Here is a 19,488-nt window from a genome sequence, read left to right on the forward strand (position 1 = left end):
AAGGTAAATTGCTCTCTGTATGCCAGGAATTTAACTCTACCTTTTTACATTCACAAAAGATCCTCCTGAACCCACTGCTTTTGTACAGTTCCCCAAAGGTGAAGAAGAAATAATTACTTGTCTGTCATCTTATTCTTAGTTGCAGCTAAGTTTGTTTCCTAACAACGTTTCCCTTCTTTTGCCGGTCATTGCTTTCATACCATTTTAAGTACCATCCTTTCTGATGAGGCCATCAGCCATAGCAAATGCATAGAGAGCACATTACTAGAACACGCACAGAGTTGTTATTAGGAAAGTGGAAGTGACTATGCCTGGCAGAAATACTTGTGAAACAGTATTCTACTAGGAGCAAAGAGAAACAGAACACTTCCCTGCAACCAGGATCTATAGGCACAGAAGACAAGGGTCACTTTCTAGTAGATTTCCATTTATGGAGAATTTCCAGAAGACGAGGCATTTTCTAGTTGTCTTACATTCTTGCCTGCTTCTGGTTATACAGAAATACTGGAGATCTCTGTAATGAGAAGCAGTGATCTTGCCACTCCTGTCGTTAGTGCAAATAATCTATTTAGTAAAAAGCATGACAGTTCATGTACAAATTTAATCCCTGTTTTTTGATAATTTTTCACTGTTTTTTTCCTATGATTTTTTTCCATCATGCATTTTCAAAGTAATCTAATAAAGCTCAGTCTCAGGGAACAGTCATCTTTGCTTTTTAATTTACTATTCTAGAAACATAGTACCACATCTTGCCTTGAAGCATCTGTCCTCTAATGCTCCTGTACTACAGTAACACTTCTACCTTCTTGCTAAAGGATTTGGAACAAAACCAACTTTGAAACTTACGAAGAATTCCCTAGTTCGCAATATGCAAAAAGATTCTTCAGACTGCTCTATGCTTAGTAATGAGTTCAGACTTTAAACGTTTTGAAGACTTATACGGCAAAATAATAATAGCATGCAGAGCAAGTAGGATTGAAAGGCAATGGAGTAAAGTCAAGCCAAGCTCCCTTCTATCCGATAGGGAAAGGGGTATCATCACGTGTTAATACTTCAGAAATCCTCTAACAAACTAAACCTGTTACTCTGAATATTCTTTTACACTCAAATACAAAAGCACTAGAAGATTGCAGTACGACAAACTGACATGGAAAAAGGTATTTCCCTCCCCCTCTCTCTCAAAAAGTGTTTCAAGTGTTTGAGCCCAGGCATCACAGGCCTTGATAAACCAGCTCAGCCTCTTGACTTTAGAAGACGTGTTACCATCTTACAGAACGCCCCAGAGTTCAAAGTTCCTCCCTCTTCCCCATCCAAAAATCCCCTTTCTCCCAAAACAAACTAAGAACCCAAACTCACCCTGACTTTGAAAGCCGTTATATTTTGATCCTCTACATCCAAGGAATACTCTTCTGTCTTGGTTTAATATTAAACCAAAGCATGTCGTTATCTACAAAATGTTACACTGGTGCCTACATCTTTGCTGGGTTAAAGAATAAATATTTAAGTCAAGGAATAAAGCTAAAGAAAACGGATCAATACAGAATCAGGTCTCTAACCATTCTAACAGGGGGTTTGGCCGGGGGGTGGGGTTTCGGGGTGGGTTTGTTTTGTTTTTGAAGTTGTTATTGTTTACTTTTAAGACATTAGCCTGCAATTGCCAGGAGGTTGCTCCAATAGACTCCCAGTTGGGTGCTGCTGGTGAAAGAACTTTTTTTGCATCTATCAAAAAGAAGCCTGCCAGTTAATGCTGACAACAGTTATCAGTGATAGAAATTGCAGACACTTCTGTGCTTTGAATGAAAAGCACATTTAAAAGCTTTTTCCTTTTTGCTATTTTGGCAGAAGCGTTCTCTTTCCACTTCTTCCTGCCTCCCCATACAAACAAAGAACGGGCAATTATTTATGTATAGCAAGTATTCTGTAGACTGTAACTTTATATTTCTGTGTGGAAGACACTGCGTGGGACACAAAATCCAGAACCGCTATTTATAGAATACAGACTTTTTGTATTGACAAGACTGAAAAGCCTGTGGTATAAGGCTGGTACTGCTGACACAACGTGCAGTTCTGACACCTACTAGCTTGTTACTCAAGGAAGAAGTTCACAAAGGTGAGACAACAGCAGTTAAACTCCTTTTGATCCCTTATAGCTTATCCCCTCTTATAATTTCGACTCTAGTCTGACAGACATTTAAAGAGAGAAGATCTTTGCTATGTCCTTTCTAACCAACTTTCCTAATCCTTCTTCTCTCCATCTTATAAACAAAACCCTGGAGTGTTTAGAGCCACGTTAGGAGAGCACACTACAGGGCAATACTGTGCTTTGCTCCGTACCTGTGGAGGGGGCTCAAAGGGAGAACACAGCCAGCTGGCTTACGCAACGATTGCTAAGCTAGTTGATACGGGTTAGAGAGGTCAGTCAGAAGAGTCTCCCTTATGTAGTGTTTATACTTGGAAGAGAAAGAAGACAACAAAAGAAAGTGAGGAAGAGTGAAGATTAAAGGTTTCTTGACTAGAAACTTTGCTGTTATCTGATTTTAAGGAGGCATTACGTTGCAGCTATAGAATTTTTAAAGTGGAGGTCAATTCATCTTTTTCTTAAGCGGTCTACTGTTCCCAAACCACGACAACTAAACTACTTGACACGTCAGACATTACTAAGACTGGTAGAAAACATTGAGAGTTTACAATAGATTCGTATTACTGCATAGAGACCAAACTACTGCGATATCTTCGATCCAATCTTTACACGCAGCGTTCAGAGCACAAGACTGACAGCCTCAATGTCAGAGGGTAAACCAAGGAATAAAACAGGAACGGAGATGAAACATGAACAGGACAAAAGGTCTCCTAGAATAGCAAGCCCATTAAAATTTATTAGAGGGCTGAGAAATGTAAGGTTTTGGCTGATTTTCTACAACAAGAGATGCACTACAGCTATATTACATGCTGACAAGACAGTTTCATTCCAACACAGGTCCAAGGATGCAGCATCCGTAGAACACACTTCCCTAACGGCTGACTGTACAAAGAATATAATTTTGCTTTGTGAACCTTCTATAACAATTTGTTCCTCTCTTCCCTTCAGGAATGCTTTTACTTCTTTCCATGCATTTTATATAGCAATTTTTAAAGGAAAGCTGTAATGCTTTCTTTTCCATTGTATCTTGCTTTAATTTAGGAGTCCATCTCATTTCTGAATTCTGATTGGGTGTACTTTGGGAACATCTCTAGTTTTAAGCCAACCTTACTCAAATTTACATCCAAATGTATTACACTCTAACAATTTTCAATCACAAACGTAAAATAAAGAGATTGGCTCTGAGGTCTCTTTCACTAAACACAAATGAAACACTGCTATTTTATGATCAAAAGAACCGATTATTTTTGCCATTCATTTCAATAATGTGCTATGAAGGAGCCTAGTGTGGTCACATATTAGGGCTATAACATCATAAATGAATAAAACATCTTGGCATTATTGCTAATACCAGCAACAGCCACTCTCTGTAAAAAGACAGAGCATCTATTGAAACGAAAGAACTAAAAGTGACAGACTAAGCCAAGGTCACTTCTAAGCCTCTAATACTAGTGCGAGGGAAAGAGAGAAGGGTGATTTGCAGATATCACTGTAAAAGCACTTAATGTGATCATAGCTATGTAAAATACATCCGGTACATAACCGGGAACAAAGACTATTTGCTTCATTAAAGATATTGCCGATTAAGGCCCATTCGTAGCAAAGAATTAAGCATCTTAAGAGAAAGTGTCTAATTTTGTAAAAAAATATTTCTAGCACTCAAATACATCAAGAGATTGTGTTCTTCACAACTGAGATGCATCAACTCCTTTTTTTATGTCCACTTTCTCTACTTGGCATCAAGTCAAAGCAAAGCAAGGCATAGGGTATCACTTCCCCCAAGTATTTTTCCCTAGAGATGTAATAATCCAAGCTAGTATGAGTCATGTTCAAAACAAGTTGTAGCAGAGCTGTGGAACTGCTGGGTTTCCAAAAGATGCTAAAAATGTATAGGGATTCAAGGAAGAAACAGGCAACGTACTTGGAAGAGAAAGCTATCATGGCTACATCTAGTAGAGGAAATTTTCTAGATTAAAAATAGTTGGAAGCTACATATGACAAGCACTCCTGAGAAGTATATTGGCTTGCCCTTTTCTTATCTCTTTCTTCCCCATGTGTCTGGCTTTTGGAGTGCGATAAATGGTCTCTTGGTCCGATGCAGTCCAGCTGCTGTTACTTTTTTTTTTTCCAGTTCCTCTGGCCTTCCCAGATCTCATTTCTCCAATTCTCTTCCTATTCTTATTCATGTTATTCAGGGGGTGTTTCTCCTGAGATACTTCAGGTGAATATATATGAGAGATATTTGCATATGAAAGCAATCTCATACTCTCAACTTAAGGCTGAATTAATTTCACTGTGAGGGAAACAAAGCTCTAACTTTGTAAGATTTTTAGTTTAGTCACTTAATCACTTTATAGTTTCAGTAAGTTACTCAAAAGCAGCACATGGAACAAGAATAACAAACACTGTTTAAGAAACTTCCAAGGAAGTTATTTGCGGGATATATAAGCTCACAAAATATTTAAGTCTGCGTTGCTTATTGTATTCAGGTAATTTTAAAAAAGGGGCATAAACATTGCAAAATAAGTAGAAATCAGCATTCACGATGCCCGAGACATACTTTTTTGACACTTGTTATTCCACACATCTGGCTAAAGAACTGTGAAATATTAATAAAAATATACTAATTTGTATGTGTAAGTTCCTTCTGTACAATTTACTTGCTAAATAAACACAGTCTATTATGACAATACTGAATTGCCAAGAAAAGTGCCACTGCTTCATCCAAAGTTTATCAATAGTAAAACCTCCCCTTGATAAAAAGCAGTTGGGAAGCATTGTCCATTGCGAAATGGCCACACTTCTGTTACAAACAACTGTAGTATAATAATGTAATATTTAAGGTCAGTCTTCACATCTAATTTTTCTCCATTTTTTTTCCAGGCCTTTATCAACAGTGTTTATTATAAAACAAGTAGGGAGCTCTGAGTAACAAAGCAGTGGCAACCATAAAATTCAATCACACAGGTCTCAAAAAAAAAATCCTATGAGAATTTAAAGCTAGCCAGTTTAAGCAGTTCAAGCCATTTTTGCGTGTGATGGAAATAGGATTTTAACATACATCAAAATTTAAAGCCAACAAATACTCTACTTCCCCAATAGCAAACACCAGGAAGGAAAGGCATGGGTTTTCCGCAGCATTTTTTAAATTGATTTTGTCCACACAGGTGTCCAGTAACAAAGGTGCTGTGAAGGCAGAGTGCTGCACTAGCATGTTGCCTCAAGAAATGTTAAAGCCTTAGCTACACTACACTTCTCACATAGTACCCATTTAAGTTACGAGAAAAACAACATGATGCAAACAGTGGTGCAGGCTGCAAGGGATAGGAATAAAGTTTATTGCAGAGGTGTTTCTTCCCTGGCTTATGATCCTTTACAGCCTGACCTCGACCCAGCAAGTATCTCGGACCGAACCTTCCTGCTCCTGTAACAGGGAAATACTGTATTTTTTACCCATACAAACTGGATAGTCACTGAAGTGAAGATACTGCTGTTTTACGATTCAGACTGTATCTCATTTTCCTGTGACTCATTCACTTTAACATCAGATTAATTGCAGGAAACTTGCATCAATAGGAACAACTCAGCGGTAAGTCACATTCAGGTGGACTCCATTCTATCACAGTGCTCATTTCCAAAATATTAATAATTAATCTAGCCTAAGTAAGGCCTTTGCATTCATTTTTAATTGAGCATTTATTGACTGAAACTCCCTGTCAGCTGCAAATTTAGGCTGCTTTCTCACAAGGTTGAGAACTTTTAAACAGGTTATACTCAAGCCTGTCTTCAAGCAGAAGGAACAAGTAGCAGCATGTTGCTACTAATCCTTAAAAATATGCCTGAATGCTACACTAACAAAGACTTCTTTAAAAGCAGTCAACCCTGCTTTCATGGCTAGAAATCTAGACAGACCAACCAAGCCAAGAGGCTAGAACAAGTCCAGTCAGGAGAGAAGTGCCACAATAAGTTCAGAGGAAAGGGTGAAAACCAGAAAGAGATAGCGAATTATTGTTTCCTGACCATGTGAAGTAATCTGTCAGTAACCACTGCCTATGAAAATAAGTTTTCCTTCAACTAACTTACGGATATTCAACATGTTTAAATACTATGCAAGGCAACTGTCCTAATGTTTAAGTGACACATGTACAAAAAGAGTTACGCACAACTGAGCCCTTTAGACCCAAAAGAGCGCACACGCACTCTCTCTGCCCATTTATCTTGGTGTTTATTAGCTGAAATTAGTATGAGTTACCCTGTCGTTCCTCCACTGTAAAATGCAAATAATTCACAACATTGACACAATTGTGACAAAGATTTAACCTGTTTAGATCAGTGAAACAGATCAGTATTATAGAAATCAGTATTATATACAATATACCAGCCTCTAAGACACAAAATATAGAAAGCCATTTTCATCCTTGGTAATGATTAAATTACTTTTATTCCCATTTAAAATATACAACTTTGAAAAAATTATGCATCATACATTCAAATATGAATTGCAGTCTTAAGTATCCGGATATCCAGGTATCCTATTGCTGGCCAATATAATACAACAATCTGTCGACAGTGTTTATTTACGGCCATAGGAAAAAACCTCCATAAATAAATATCTATATCTGATATTGCAGCTTTTCCTTAAACACTTACATTTAGAAGTCAATTTCAGTAGGCCTCTTTCTCCCAAACACTGCTTCTTGTTCCTATAGGAGAAAACAAATGCCAAAAGATCCCAAAAAGGGCAAAAAAATGTCTGTCAGCTATTTTAGAAATAGCATTCAATATACAAGAGTCAATTTAGCAGTGTCAGAAATAACCATTAAAGCTAATATTACCACCCAAAAGCAGTTCGAGAAAGCTCACTAACAATGCCGTGAATCTTAATGGTCTTTAAGTAGTAATTTAAAAGCTTTAGAAAAATCGATGTAAACGGTATCATTCGTACAGCAATACTGTTGCAGATACTATTAGGAGCATGGCAAGGAGGCATAACCTACAGCCCCCTTGAAAAAGCACCACTACTGAGAAATCTTTATGGCAGGGTTTCGATGAATTTTAAGAGGGCACATTGACTTAAACTAAGCCTGACAGTGCGTCCCCTGCAGGGTACACAACGCAGGGTACAACACTGCTCTGCTTTGAGGCAACTCACTACTGCAAAACTTTGTGTTATTTATAGAACACCAAAGGTAGGACAGGCATTTTTTAGACCATAACATCCCTGCTCTGCAGAGCTTTAAGTCTTCACTAATATACAAAACACAGCAGGGAAAGAATGAGACTCAAATAGCAATGAGTGATCTACAGCATGTATTAAATCAGTTAATGGATGGGTAGGAGATAAGAACAGTAGGGGAAAAAAGTCAGCCGCTGAATTTTACACTGCATGAAGTGTAGAAAAAAAATATTGTAATTGCAGTTAGCCCTAATTTAACTGAAGCCAACATCATCACTTCTGTATCAGGACTGGAGAGAAAAAAATGTTTATCACCGTATTAGAAAATGAAGTTATTAACAGTTTGGTATGATATCCTAACTTAACAGAGAAAAATCAACACAGGTATTTTAAAGTTGATAGTTTTTATTTACAGTTTTGTTGGCAAAAGGTGGTGGGAAAGTTTAAAACATTTTAAACAGAGGGCACCATATTGTATTGTATGATGTATCAGTTCACAATCTTCAGTATCCAGCTGATCAAATAAAGCTAATCACCACTTAAAGAAGCATAATCTGCATCAGCTCCATTAGAGTATACTGCCTAAAAACACTTCAGGCAGTTTCTAAATCAACACAATCACTAATAAAAATGCAGTTCTGGTGAAGAATGTATACCTTGATTTTTATACTGTACCTGGTATCAAATTGCCCACTTATACTTGCATACTGGCAAAGCAGTTACACTTCCTACTTTTAGTTGAAAGTTATAATCTCATTTTCTGCAAATTCAGCTGTCAGGTAATTCTGAACTACTCTGAATATTTTACTGTGAGCATAGTCAAGATAGGAGTAGATGAGATTGAAGGAAAATATTCCTGGTATATGACGTGCCCATCAGAATCAGCTGGGTAACCATAAACATCCTGTTTAAGAATTCTATTCAAAAGGAGAAAAAATGTAGTCAGTTTTCACTTTGTCACATAGATTTAACTCCTCACTTGAGCTTTTTAATTCATTCTTCTAAATCAAGAGTGTTTAGTTCTTCTTCTAGTTCATCCAAGTCCTCTCCAGTAAAAAGATTTTCATCAACTGGAACTGCATCAATTACTCCATTTTCCAACTCCCCATCTCCATCATTATCTTCCTCTAAATCATTTTGCTCACTGCTGTTTACATCACCACCAGAAGCTTCACTTAATTTATTATCTGAAAATAAAAATAATTCTTACACATTTCAGTGTCACAAGTTTCTTAATCACTAATTCACAATCCTACTAAACAGGCTTTAAAGTCTTGAAGCTATAAAGAAGTTACTTTATTTGAAATTTATGTAGACTTATATTGGTTAAGTTGTATGTACCTGATTCATATGCAGGTTTGGATCATCAATTCTTAAAACAGGTTGAAAAGAAAAAACCCTCAAACTCCCAACTCCTTGAACTCCTATTTTCATAACTGGGTCAAACTTAATGAGCTGCTCCTACTCAATGTCTTCACTTAAAAGACTCAGGGTCTTAAAGATCAGGGTATGCATTCCACAAGCACACCAAGATCAAGATTTTGCTCTAAGAAATTATAAGCTAACAAGCTAGCTAGAAAAATATGAATTTTGGTATTATTTATTCAATCATTTACTAAATCTGGAAAAAAAAGGGGAAACTACTAAATCAAACATCTTAAGGATTTACTTGAAGTGGCCATAAACACTACCTTTTATTTAAACTTGAATTTAAGAAAGTAAGAAGTGCATAGCGTTTACTACAAGCTTTTTCTTTAGTAACTACATTGATAGTAATTTCACTCCCCCGTCCTGTTTAAACAAATACTTCTTTTCAGCAGATCAATAATTCATTTCTATCTATCTTTTGGGAAGCTCTTAACAATTCAATCCCATATTAGTGATGTCTAAATAATGAACTTACCGTCTTTTTCTATTGAACTGTATGTGCTGAATCGCTCAGGACTAGCCACAGTAATACCAGTCTCATCTACAGCCTTTGGGACATACAGGTTCAAATCTACATCATTTATGCACACAGGGTCTTCCATCTGGAAAATAAACCAAGATGCTATGCATGAATTACTTTTCTACAGAAATTCTCATTTCTGCAGGATTTCTACAAGATTTTTTTAATCTTCCTTTTGACACCAAAATTTTGACAAAATACACTCTGTATCAGTGTTAAATTAAGAACCAAGCTTATTAATTGCACTGTAAGAGCTCTCAAATTAAAAGTTTTCAAACTTAATGTAACTTGAAATATTATTCGAGTTCATACTGTTCTTTACCTCATCATCTTCTCCCGTTCCTTGAATATAGTGGGTGTCATCTGCTTCTTCATCATCTGCATCAACCAGCTCTGGTCGGAATTCAAATACTTCACGTCCACTAATCTATTCACAGAAAAAGAAATCTTAATTTATCATTTGATAGAATTTATACTGCTCTAAAAAAAAGAAAAGAGGAAAAAAAACCAAGAAAAAAGCAAAGCAATTCTAGGCCCTCTGCCTTATTACAAAAACTTATTTACTCTTTCTTCTTACATTAAGAATTGGAGTGTAGAACATACCACCAATGCTTTGCCAGCTTTAAAATCTGCTTTCCTTCTCTCCATGTCTTGCTCAGCCTTATCAATTTTTTCTTGTCTTTTTCTTCTCTTCCATGCAATAAAACACTCTAGAGTAATTTTGGTAACATTTGGTCCTAAGGCAGCACGCTGTCAAATAAAGAGACTGATTAATGCTAGAAATTGTTTCCAAAGGCTAGAACAAATTAGAGATTTAATTACTCTGTTCCAGAAACTAATTGAAAACATTTCTTTCTAATTCCTTCTTCACTCTCACTACTGTTAAACATGCACCATCAACTTAAACTTTGACTCAACACATGATTTTCCAGTTAATAAGGTAAGTCAACATGGAAGTTAATATGAAAAGTGGAGGAGGAAAGAAACCAACGATAACAGCTCAGGTTCTCCTCAAATTGACACTGCCAGGCAATGGTGACAGAAATAAGCAGAGCAGCAACGTAACACCTTCAGAAGGCCCTCTTCTGTTGGTGTTGCTTCCTCATTACAGAGTTACACGAGAACTAAGGAGGCAGTGGGCTGGGGATGAGAAAGGCCCATAGAAACAGTTGTAACTGATAAAGGAAAAATAGCAGTAAGAAATAGAAGCCTCCTAAAAAAGGATTAGCAACAGCTGCACTAAGTATGCAGCTATAGTTTAATCTATTCACTAGGTAACAGTTCCTAAACAAAAACATGAATCAAATACTACACATCCTTCACGCTAGCTCATACAGCTATAAAAACATTTTATACTTTTTAATTAGTAATTAGGAAGTCATTTACAACTGTCTCTTCAGAGTAACGAAAACAAATACCACCAAAAGGTACCTGTCTGACAACGTTACCTCTTTTTCTATTAGATCTTCTAAAGAAATTTCATCTTGCTTTTCCTCCTTCTTTTTGTCTTTTTTTAATACAAAACCTGGAGGGAGAGCATGGCGATACATGCAGTTGTCTCCTCCACCTGGACAGACCCAAAACCATCCATATTTGTTGTTTTCAATAGCATCAAGGAAATATTTGCAGACCTGTGTAAAACAATGGTTGTTAGCACTGCATTCTCTTTTCATCCCCAGCAATTTACACTACGTGTATAGCTACTACATGTCAAAGTGCAGTAATTCAAAGCCAGTTGTACTCAAAACAGAACATGTGAAATGCATTGCTACTAAAAAAGTAGACAAAAGAAGCGCAACTAATTAACTAAAACTCATGTAGTCAACAGCTTTTTCTCAATATAATCCCGATTTAAAAAGACAGGATGACTCAGAAGACTGGCAACTGTGTAAAACCAGTTGCACATGTAAAAGCATGCCAACAGTCCTTCTCTTCCTGCTCACCAACATCAGTGTAGTTCTAATCAAAATAAATAGAATCTGCCTCAGACGTTAAACCTTCCAGCTCATGATCCCGAGGTAAAGATGCCATTCTGGAGCTTCTAACAAGCAATTCATAGTTCACATTTAGCCCTATCAAATTTTAACTTTTGCAAATTTAAGCAGCATCAATACAATATTTAATTATTTGGTATTGAAAACAAGGTGAAATAGTTCTGAAGAATGAAAGAGATCAAGAATATTCTTTAGTTTGTGCACTAAATGGTATAATATCTTAAAGTTAGAGGTCAGGAACGACAAATGACTTTCAATTAGTAAATTCCAGCTTACAGGAGAAACTTTAAACTTGCATGTTTGTACATCACCCAGTACATAAAAAAGCCAATATACATGGGAGTGTATACATGAGATGACAGACCTAACTAATCACAATACTTGAATCTTCTAAGCAAGTAGGATGCATTAAATATATTACTGATTCCTTTAGCATTTCTATTTTGGAAGCACTTAATCTACTATTCATTTACATTTTACATGAGAAAAAACTTTATGATGACTGAAAGAGCTTTGAGGTGTTTCTGTTTTTTTAAATACATTATTAGAAATACTATCAGCCCAACTGTATACTCAGAAGATGGTTATAATATTCCATTCAAAATCTTTAGATAATGATAACCATATCTAATACCAGTCTGCAGTTAATTCTCTCTACTACAGCTCAATTAAAAAAAAAAAAAAGAGACATACTATTTGAGTTTTGGGTTTTTTCTTTTCCGCCTCACCATGCTTCTTGTTCACCACTTCTTCCAGCTTCTTCTCATCCCAGTTATCCATTGTATCTAGAAAAAGACAACGGATGGTTTCATAAAAATTCCAAATACTAAGCAATGCTGTCAAGTTGCTTTTCTCCCTAATAACAGTTTTAATATGCAATTCTTACATTTTAGTTAGTTTATAGAATGGAAAATAAATTCAGTCTTTTATAATAAAAGTTTTCAAAAACTCTCCTATGCTGCTTGCAAGACAATTCCCTCAAAAGCCTTAGAAATTTATATTTTGACATGCATAGTGTGTTTCAGTTAAAGACTAAAAAATGTGTCATTCCATCTGTACCCTTCCAAGCATGGACAAGGGAAAAGAAGAAAAGGAAGATGACTGAATAAAAGAGAAGGTTGGAGGCTAATGTCCAGAAATACCGATGATGTAACTTGAGGATTGAAAGAGATAATACCAAATTTTCTGTGTTAAAGTTAAAAGAAGGTGACATCAAAAGAAGCAAGATCACCAATGGCAACAGTAGTAGTGAGTCTATGGGATCCTGTCATTCATTTAGGACGACACAGGCTAAAATTCAAACAAAGACCGAGACATGATGAATTATGGAAAAACAAAAGAAATTACTTTGACTATAAAATCTCTAACCGCTGCTAAGTAAAAGTAAAATCCAGAGTACTTTGCCAGCAAATGATTTGGAGGAAGGAGATAAAGTCACAGAAAAAATTCCAAAGTATCCTGAATTCTAGAACTGTGCACATTTGGGCAAACACTAGTAATAGTTCTGGAAAGCAACTATGGTTGCTCATTACACCTCCTCCTTTTGCACTTCCATTTCATAGAACTTAGAAAAAAACAGCAACTATAAGAAAGACCAACTTGCTACTTGTATGACATAACACGTTACACAGCAGAATTAAAAACCACCACCGAATATCACTAGGTCATACTTCTTTTTCTAAATAAGGTCTAAAGAATACTTGTGAGCACACTTTTTAAAGGAAGTTTCACTGTTGTTCGTAATTTTGAACATAGTGGTATGGGTTGCCTCGGTCATTGACCAGGCTCTTCTGGATCATAATCACAACACAAGATGACTCTTAATCTTAAAAATCCAGTTTCAGAATCAGATAGCTTAGTAGTCATTCTCTAGAAGTATTATACCTTTTTCAAGGTCTTCATCTCTTGCATCAATGTAGACGCTTCGTTTTTCACACTTCCTTTCCAAAGACAAATCATGAGAAAACTTGCACTTGTCTCCTTTAGTGCACTGTCCTTGCTTGAAGAAAGCACAAACTACAGATTTGGGGTCAGCACCTGAGTGAAGAAAGTTTTTATATTTAATACTATTTTTAAGCGAAACACAAAACTGGAGCAAAAGCTGTATATTAAGAGTTCTGACAACAATGTCTAGGATCATACAAGCTTTAGGATCTGTAGAGAATGAAAACACATTTTTTAAAAATCAAAGTTATTTCATGTGAAGTTCATCACAAGTAAATACTCCATGTCCTGAATGTGTCATATTTGCTTTGTACGGCACGGTATTTGCAACGTATCAAAGCTGGCACTTGACTGAAGAAATACAGAAAGCAGTGTGCCTGAGCGAATTATTCATTCATATAACATAATACGTATGAGATAACCACTCTGTGGAACTTCTTCCCTATACAATAAGCTGGTTTTGCCTCTAATACACAGTAAAGCATCTTGTAATATTCATTAAGCGCTCATGTAAGATTTTAAGCTCGAGTTTTTCACTTGCTGATTTTAAGCTTGGTGCAAGTCACCAGTGACTAGAGTATGTACAGCAACACCTGTTTAAAGTCTTAACTAAAAATCTAGTTTTTAAATGCTGAGTGAATCCCTAAAAGAACTTCAGGTAATATAGCTCTCCTTGTTGGCAATCTCAATAGAAAGGCAAAGCTTTAATTAGGACAATATTAGTCTTCTGAAATAACTTTAAGTCAAGAGCTACTTTATTTGGAGAAAGCTAACCACTGCAGATCATAAACAGAAAGCTGGCCTTTGTTGCTGTTAAGTGCCACAGTGAACAAATATCAGGTTTACTTTAAAGACATACATGGAAATCATACTTGTTTAATAAAAAATTATTGTGCATAATTTCATTAGTTCCAGAAGATTAATAAAGCAAAAGAGGTGATAACATTCCTAAAAGTATGATTTTTTTTTTTCTCCCACATGGCAACCAATTGTAGAGTTTCCTAGAAGTATCAAACACTCTTAAACTTACATTTCATCACAAAACTAGTTTGTTCAATAACTGAGTTCAAATAAGACCACACTTCCGAAACCAAGTCCCACTGTTAACTGTGAGGTGGGACAGAAGTAACTGGAAAATTTTTACTGTTCTGATTTGAATACAAGTCTTCTGTGAAGACAATAGTTATCATGTTATATTCCTTGTAATACCTGGATGTTCATGTCTCCCTGGGGAGACAGACTACTTTAAACAAATACCATCACACACACACACAAAAAAAAAGTGATGCCACTGATCCAGAAGCATCTAATTAATGAACCTGAATACAGCAAAGTATCTGTAGCTGCCCTGTCAATATCAATGTAGCTTTTGAGATTCTAATGATCTACTAACCCCAGATGACCTCCTAAAAAAATGTCAAATCCTTACTGACAAACTACTTGTTACACTAGATAGAGAAGGAAACAGACATATCTACTTTATTAAAAAATGAATTGGCATTTTTAAAGGGTTATTTTACCCGAAGTACATTTATGAATAAGAGAACATAAATGAAGAGAATTCAGTTACTCATACCTTTGCTAATTTTCTGTGCAGCAACCACAGGCTTGAAGAGTTCATTTAACTCTTGTAATTCTTTTTTCTTATCTTCTTTTTTTAATTTCTTCTCGCTTTCTGTTTGAGCAGCCTATGATGACCCCAAATTTGAAGTTATTAATATATAATTAGAGTGACATTACTCACTTCACATGAACTGTACATTAAAATAGCAAGTCATTTTAAATTAGTTTATAAGGAGAGGAGGGAAAGAACCTGTGATTTCTGAATTTCTCAGAATTCCTGCCCTTGCATGAATGGCCAGTGCCATCTAGTGGTACCGACCTTTCCAACCGAAGAGATTTCAAATGCAGTTTGTCAGAGATGCGAGATGCTGGTAGGTACCATTAGATGACGCAGTTACCTCTATTCCACCTTTACAGGCTAGGAAATCAAGTGAAAGACATTGAGACTAAGGAGGAGAAAAGTTAGTTGCTCTTTTGTGATACATTAGCAGTGCAACTATTCAATGCAGTTACTTCAAGATCTGTGCAAAAAGCTTCTCTATCTTTAGTCCCCTACATGCTGCTTTGTTCTTTCTCTTCATGTGTACCAGCAGCACTTCCAGGAAATCTGTCTGTAGAAGTTAGGAACTGCTTTTAGAACACTTTTTTGTTTGAATTTATATCAATTCATTGATAACCAGTGGGTTAGAAGACAAGAACATTCATTCTATAGGTACGAGGGGCCAAGGTCTGAAAAACAAGCTCACCTAGGAAAAGAAAAGTTTGTGTATAAAGAAAAACAAATCACATGTGACTCTGCCTTACCCTTTTTGCCTAAGCCAGAAAAGGCCTGTATCTATACCAGAGTGGTAGAGAGGGATGAAGACAGATGAAAGAAGACATGGGAAAAACATTGTTAGATGATTTGATTCTTATTCTTAAGGGAAGCTACTGAGATTAACACCACTATACAAATACATGGGGTACTTTATTGGCAAAACACAGTGTAATATTAAAAAAGCAACTTTGTTCCTATGGTAAATTTGGCAAGAAAATGCTAAATTGTTTTAAAAGGGAATTGATTAATTTGGTCCACATACAGAACACTCAATTTTCATACTGAAAGTCCACAAATCCTATTTTACATAGCATGCAGACCCACATATGTCAACTACAAAAAGTAGTACTTTAAGAATGCTTTTGTTTCACTCTAGGGTTCTAAAAGCATGAAGATGAAGCTTGCCTTTTTTTTTTTCTTCTTAAACAAAAAGCCTTGACATAATTTCCATTTGGATCTCAGGACACAACAATAATTGCTTTAAAGTGTTCTTTCTTTCTCAGGGACAATCCTAACTGAAAACCATTTTACCGGGTAAGAAAGGTGTAATTTGGTCTAAAAATTAGCTTCTGACATCTATCAGTCAATAGATAAGAACATTTGAGAAACAAATTATTTTAGGTTGGCTAATTTACATACTGGTGTCCCATTAAATGCTACAGATTCAGGGATTTCATATACAAATTTCAGAGCTGTCTGAGTAACGCCAATGTTTCTGAAGTGACATCAAGCAGTCCTTTCCACTACATGAAATTGTTAGATCTAATGACCTGAATATCAACTTTACCTTTAAAGTTATACTTGACATTTGTTAGTTCATTCTTATGTTATGCAAGGAATTTAACATAAATTATGACATCATGAATTTAGCTGATGCAAATGTAATATTCTACAGGCTTATTCATAGAACAGGAAGCTGCATAAATACTTAGCAACTAGTTTCCCTAGCACCGTAGGAATAAGAGACCTGGCTCACTTCCATTATAAAAATATTTTCACAAAATTTGTGCTTTCTGACTAAGTGTAATCTAAACATTGTATCTCAGCCACATCATATTTTACTTCGTCATACAAAAGAGCAGATTAGTAGACAGTGGCTCAAAATTTCAGTTTCTTTGACCAGTTCACCAAATAGATGCAGACTTGTCAGACTTGTTTCCATTTTAAACAATAATAAATACTTCTATAAGTAGAACAAGCAGCACATCTGGGCTTATACTTTTTTTTAATCTTCCCCCAATTCCAATTTTAATATTAGTAACAACTACTCTTATTTTTAATGGTTCACTATTTCTTCAATTAGGTGGGAATTAAAAGAGAAAGAATATATAACTGCACTTTTCTGATAGCCAGTTTCTACAATTTATTTTCAGGTATACCTTAAACTCAATTATGTTACTATTAGAATACTGTGTAAAGAAACACACACCCTTATTAGTTGAGTTTGAGTTTTTTGGTACATAATACTCAGCTAGACAAGCTTTGCAAGAAGACTATCTAGTTAAATCTGTGCTAGTCACAATACATCAGGCAAGTAACATCTCAACTTTTTTCTACTGCAGTATTATATGACAATCTATATGTGCAGTGAAAGATAATTTCACTATACAGTGGGAAAACATTACAGATTAAATGCTTACCTGACGTGGATTTTGCTGACCAAATTTAACCTGGTGAGTCACAGCCTTGATAAATTTCTGTTGTTTTGCACCTTTTTTATTCTTTAGGCCAAATGTTTTGTCCTAAATCAAGAGATAAATACAGCCAAATTAATTGAAACTATCCAACAGTTGGAAGAAGTTTAAGTTGTTACCAAAAAAAAAAAAAAGACTTGCCACTCCTCTCAGATTTTCAGTTAGACACAGACTATTTCCTCTAGCAACACAAGCAATCCAAGAAACAGTATGGACAATATTTAGACTCCTCACATCAACTTCAAAATTTGTTTTTCAAAAGAACCTACTAAATGCTGCTTTTGTGTGAGCTATTGCTTTTATCACCAGACCTACTTGTGCCCAAATATTAGCGTGAGCGTGTACACACAGTGTTTTCAGGCCCCTCAAAACAAAAGGACAAGATGCGTTTGGCGACTACCCAAGTAACATCTGAGAAAAATATTAAGATTGAATAGCCATAAATACTGCTTTTCTTTTCCCCTATGTACCTAAAATCACTTATTACTTTTATCTTCAAATATTCATAGATAAATGTTATATATTTGTTATGCAGATTAATATTGCCACATGTAACATATTACTTTTTATTTTCAAGTATTTTAAGCTTTTCATTTTCTAACTGTACTAGTTTGAAGATGTCTTTCTCCTATGTCAAGCAGGTGTTTGTACTTCCTAAACTCCACTGCAAGAAGTTTCTGTTTACTGCCTGAAACAATTCTTCCTCTACATCTCTAGCTTTATTGTTGAGAGACAGATTTCTATACAAAACCTATTAAAAATTTCATTTAAAAAAAGAAAAAGATAGCTCACTTTCACACAGGTACCTAAAGCAGAAATTATTTTTTTGTAACTGAAATACCTACATTAAAAACTTATCCGTGCCTTTGATTTGATACCAACATTTTTTTTCTTCCAGGAACAAGTAACAGCTGTTCATCCAGTGATAATAACTCAGTTCAAACATACTTTTGGAAACCTAACAATCCAATAAAAGAATTATAAACAGATCCAAATTTCCAGAGTCACCCTGTTTTCATTTACAATGTATCCCCTATCAACAGCAGGTAGTCCTCTGTTACTTTACACTAATTTGAAAAGTCTGTAATTTGTCAGAATAACTAGTTGGGAAAGAAAATGGATCATTCACACACTTGATTTCTGTGTCAAATGCCACACAGAATATATAATCACTGTGTATTTGAATTATGTAATAAATTATTGTTAATAATACAAGTTTTTCCCCTTTCAGCTGCATTTTTTTGTAATGAAAGGCAGAATTTTCCTATGTAGCTGGATTCAGCAAGAATATCAGAAACACTGAAGCCAACAGAGAGAACAACCACTCCAACCTAACGTTTGCAAAGAACATAGAAACAATATTCCACAGTGCTAGATTTAAAAGAACACTTCCGTTACACAGATATTCTGCCTAAACAGCTGAGCAGCTACTAACTTTCTTGCCAATAGATTCAGGCAAACATTTAATTTTCTACAACCGCTCTCTCCTTGTACTTTCAACATAGCTTTTTTTTTAACGTAGTGGAAGATTTACATGACTATCCTAATAACTAACACACACGCACACTCCCCCCCAGCACTTTTTTTAAAAATCTGGTTTTACCGTGGAATTGAGCATCAGAAGTTTAAATAGAATATGAGATACTACTGATTAATCTTCGAATTATTTTGCATTCAACTTCTATGAAAGATTTACTAAACTGTTACTCCAGGAAATGCCTCCTTGGCCACACAGGCCAAACCGTATTAAAAAAAAACCCAAAAGAAACCACACACATGTTTTAAACTGAGTGAGAAATGCAAACCTACACCTCAGAGAGCTGGACTCAGAAAATACAGGAACACATAGAAGAGAGAGATGGAAAAGGGAAAGGACAAGAAAGAAAAAAAAAGAACAGCACTCTTGTCAGAAAACCTTCAGTTCAAAGACAGCTCTGGCCAGAAAACGTCCAGCCCGAAAACCCAAACCCCAGTCCGAGAAGCGGCCACCAGCACAACTGAAAGGGCAACGGTCAGTAATTTGACAGGTCTGGACAGCGCTGGGGCCGCGAAGGGAACCAGCATCCCCCGGAACGGTGCTTCTGGGCTGGGCTGCGGCACCGATCAGGCGTGCGTGAGCATACCCCTCCGCGCACACCAAGTTTTTGGCTTTATGACCATCTCCTTGGCCGCTTCAGCTGAAGGGGCGGCCTGCGGGCCTGGCTGTCCCAGG

The 19,488-nt window shown here is 36.0% G+C and overlaps 1 protein-coding gene across 2 annotated transcripts; it reads right to left on the bottom strand.

Annotated features, from left to right (window-relative positions):
* Positions 1-6,554: 6,554 nt before the first annotated feature.
* Positions 6,555-17,332, bottom strand: ZC3H15 (zinc finger CCCH-type containing 15). 2 transcript variants are annotated; one of them, XM_019473115.1, is made up of 10 exons: positions 17,223-17,332; positions 14,779-14,890; positions 13,143-13,295; positions 11,952-12,043; positions 10,713-10,895; positions 9,868-10,014; positions 9,587-9,691; positions 9,220-9,346; positions 8,296-8,503; positions 6,555-6,843 (listed from the first exon to the last, which is right to left on the bottom strand). In XM_019473115.1, the coding sequence occupies exons 4-9, from the start codon at positions 12,036-12,038 to the stop codon at positions 8,310-8,312; spliced, it is 843 nt and encodes a 280-aa protein (XP_019328660.1). In that variant the 5' UTR covers positions 12,039-12,043; positions 13,143-13,295; positions 14,779-14,890; positions 17,223-17,332; the 3' UTR covers positions 6,555-6,843; positions 8,296-8,309. The 2 variants fall into 2 exon arrangements, with proteins under 2 accessions (XP_019328660.1, XP_019328659.1); XM_019473114.1 differs by having other exon boundaries at positions 6,555-8,503.
* Between the last annotated feature and the right edge of the window lie 2,156 nt (positions 17,333-19,488).

This window comes from Aptenodytes forsteri, unplaced genomic scaffold (assembly GCF_000699145.1).
Source record: "Aptenodytes forsteri isolate BGI_AS27 unplaced genomic scaffold, ASM69914v1 Scaffold406, whole genome shotgun sequence".
NCBI classification, from domain to species: Eukaryota; Metazoa; Chordata; class Aves; order Sphenisciformes; family Spheniscidae; genus Aptenodytes; species Aptenodytes forsteri.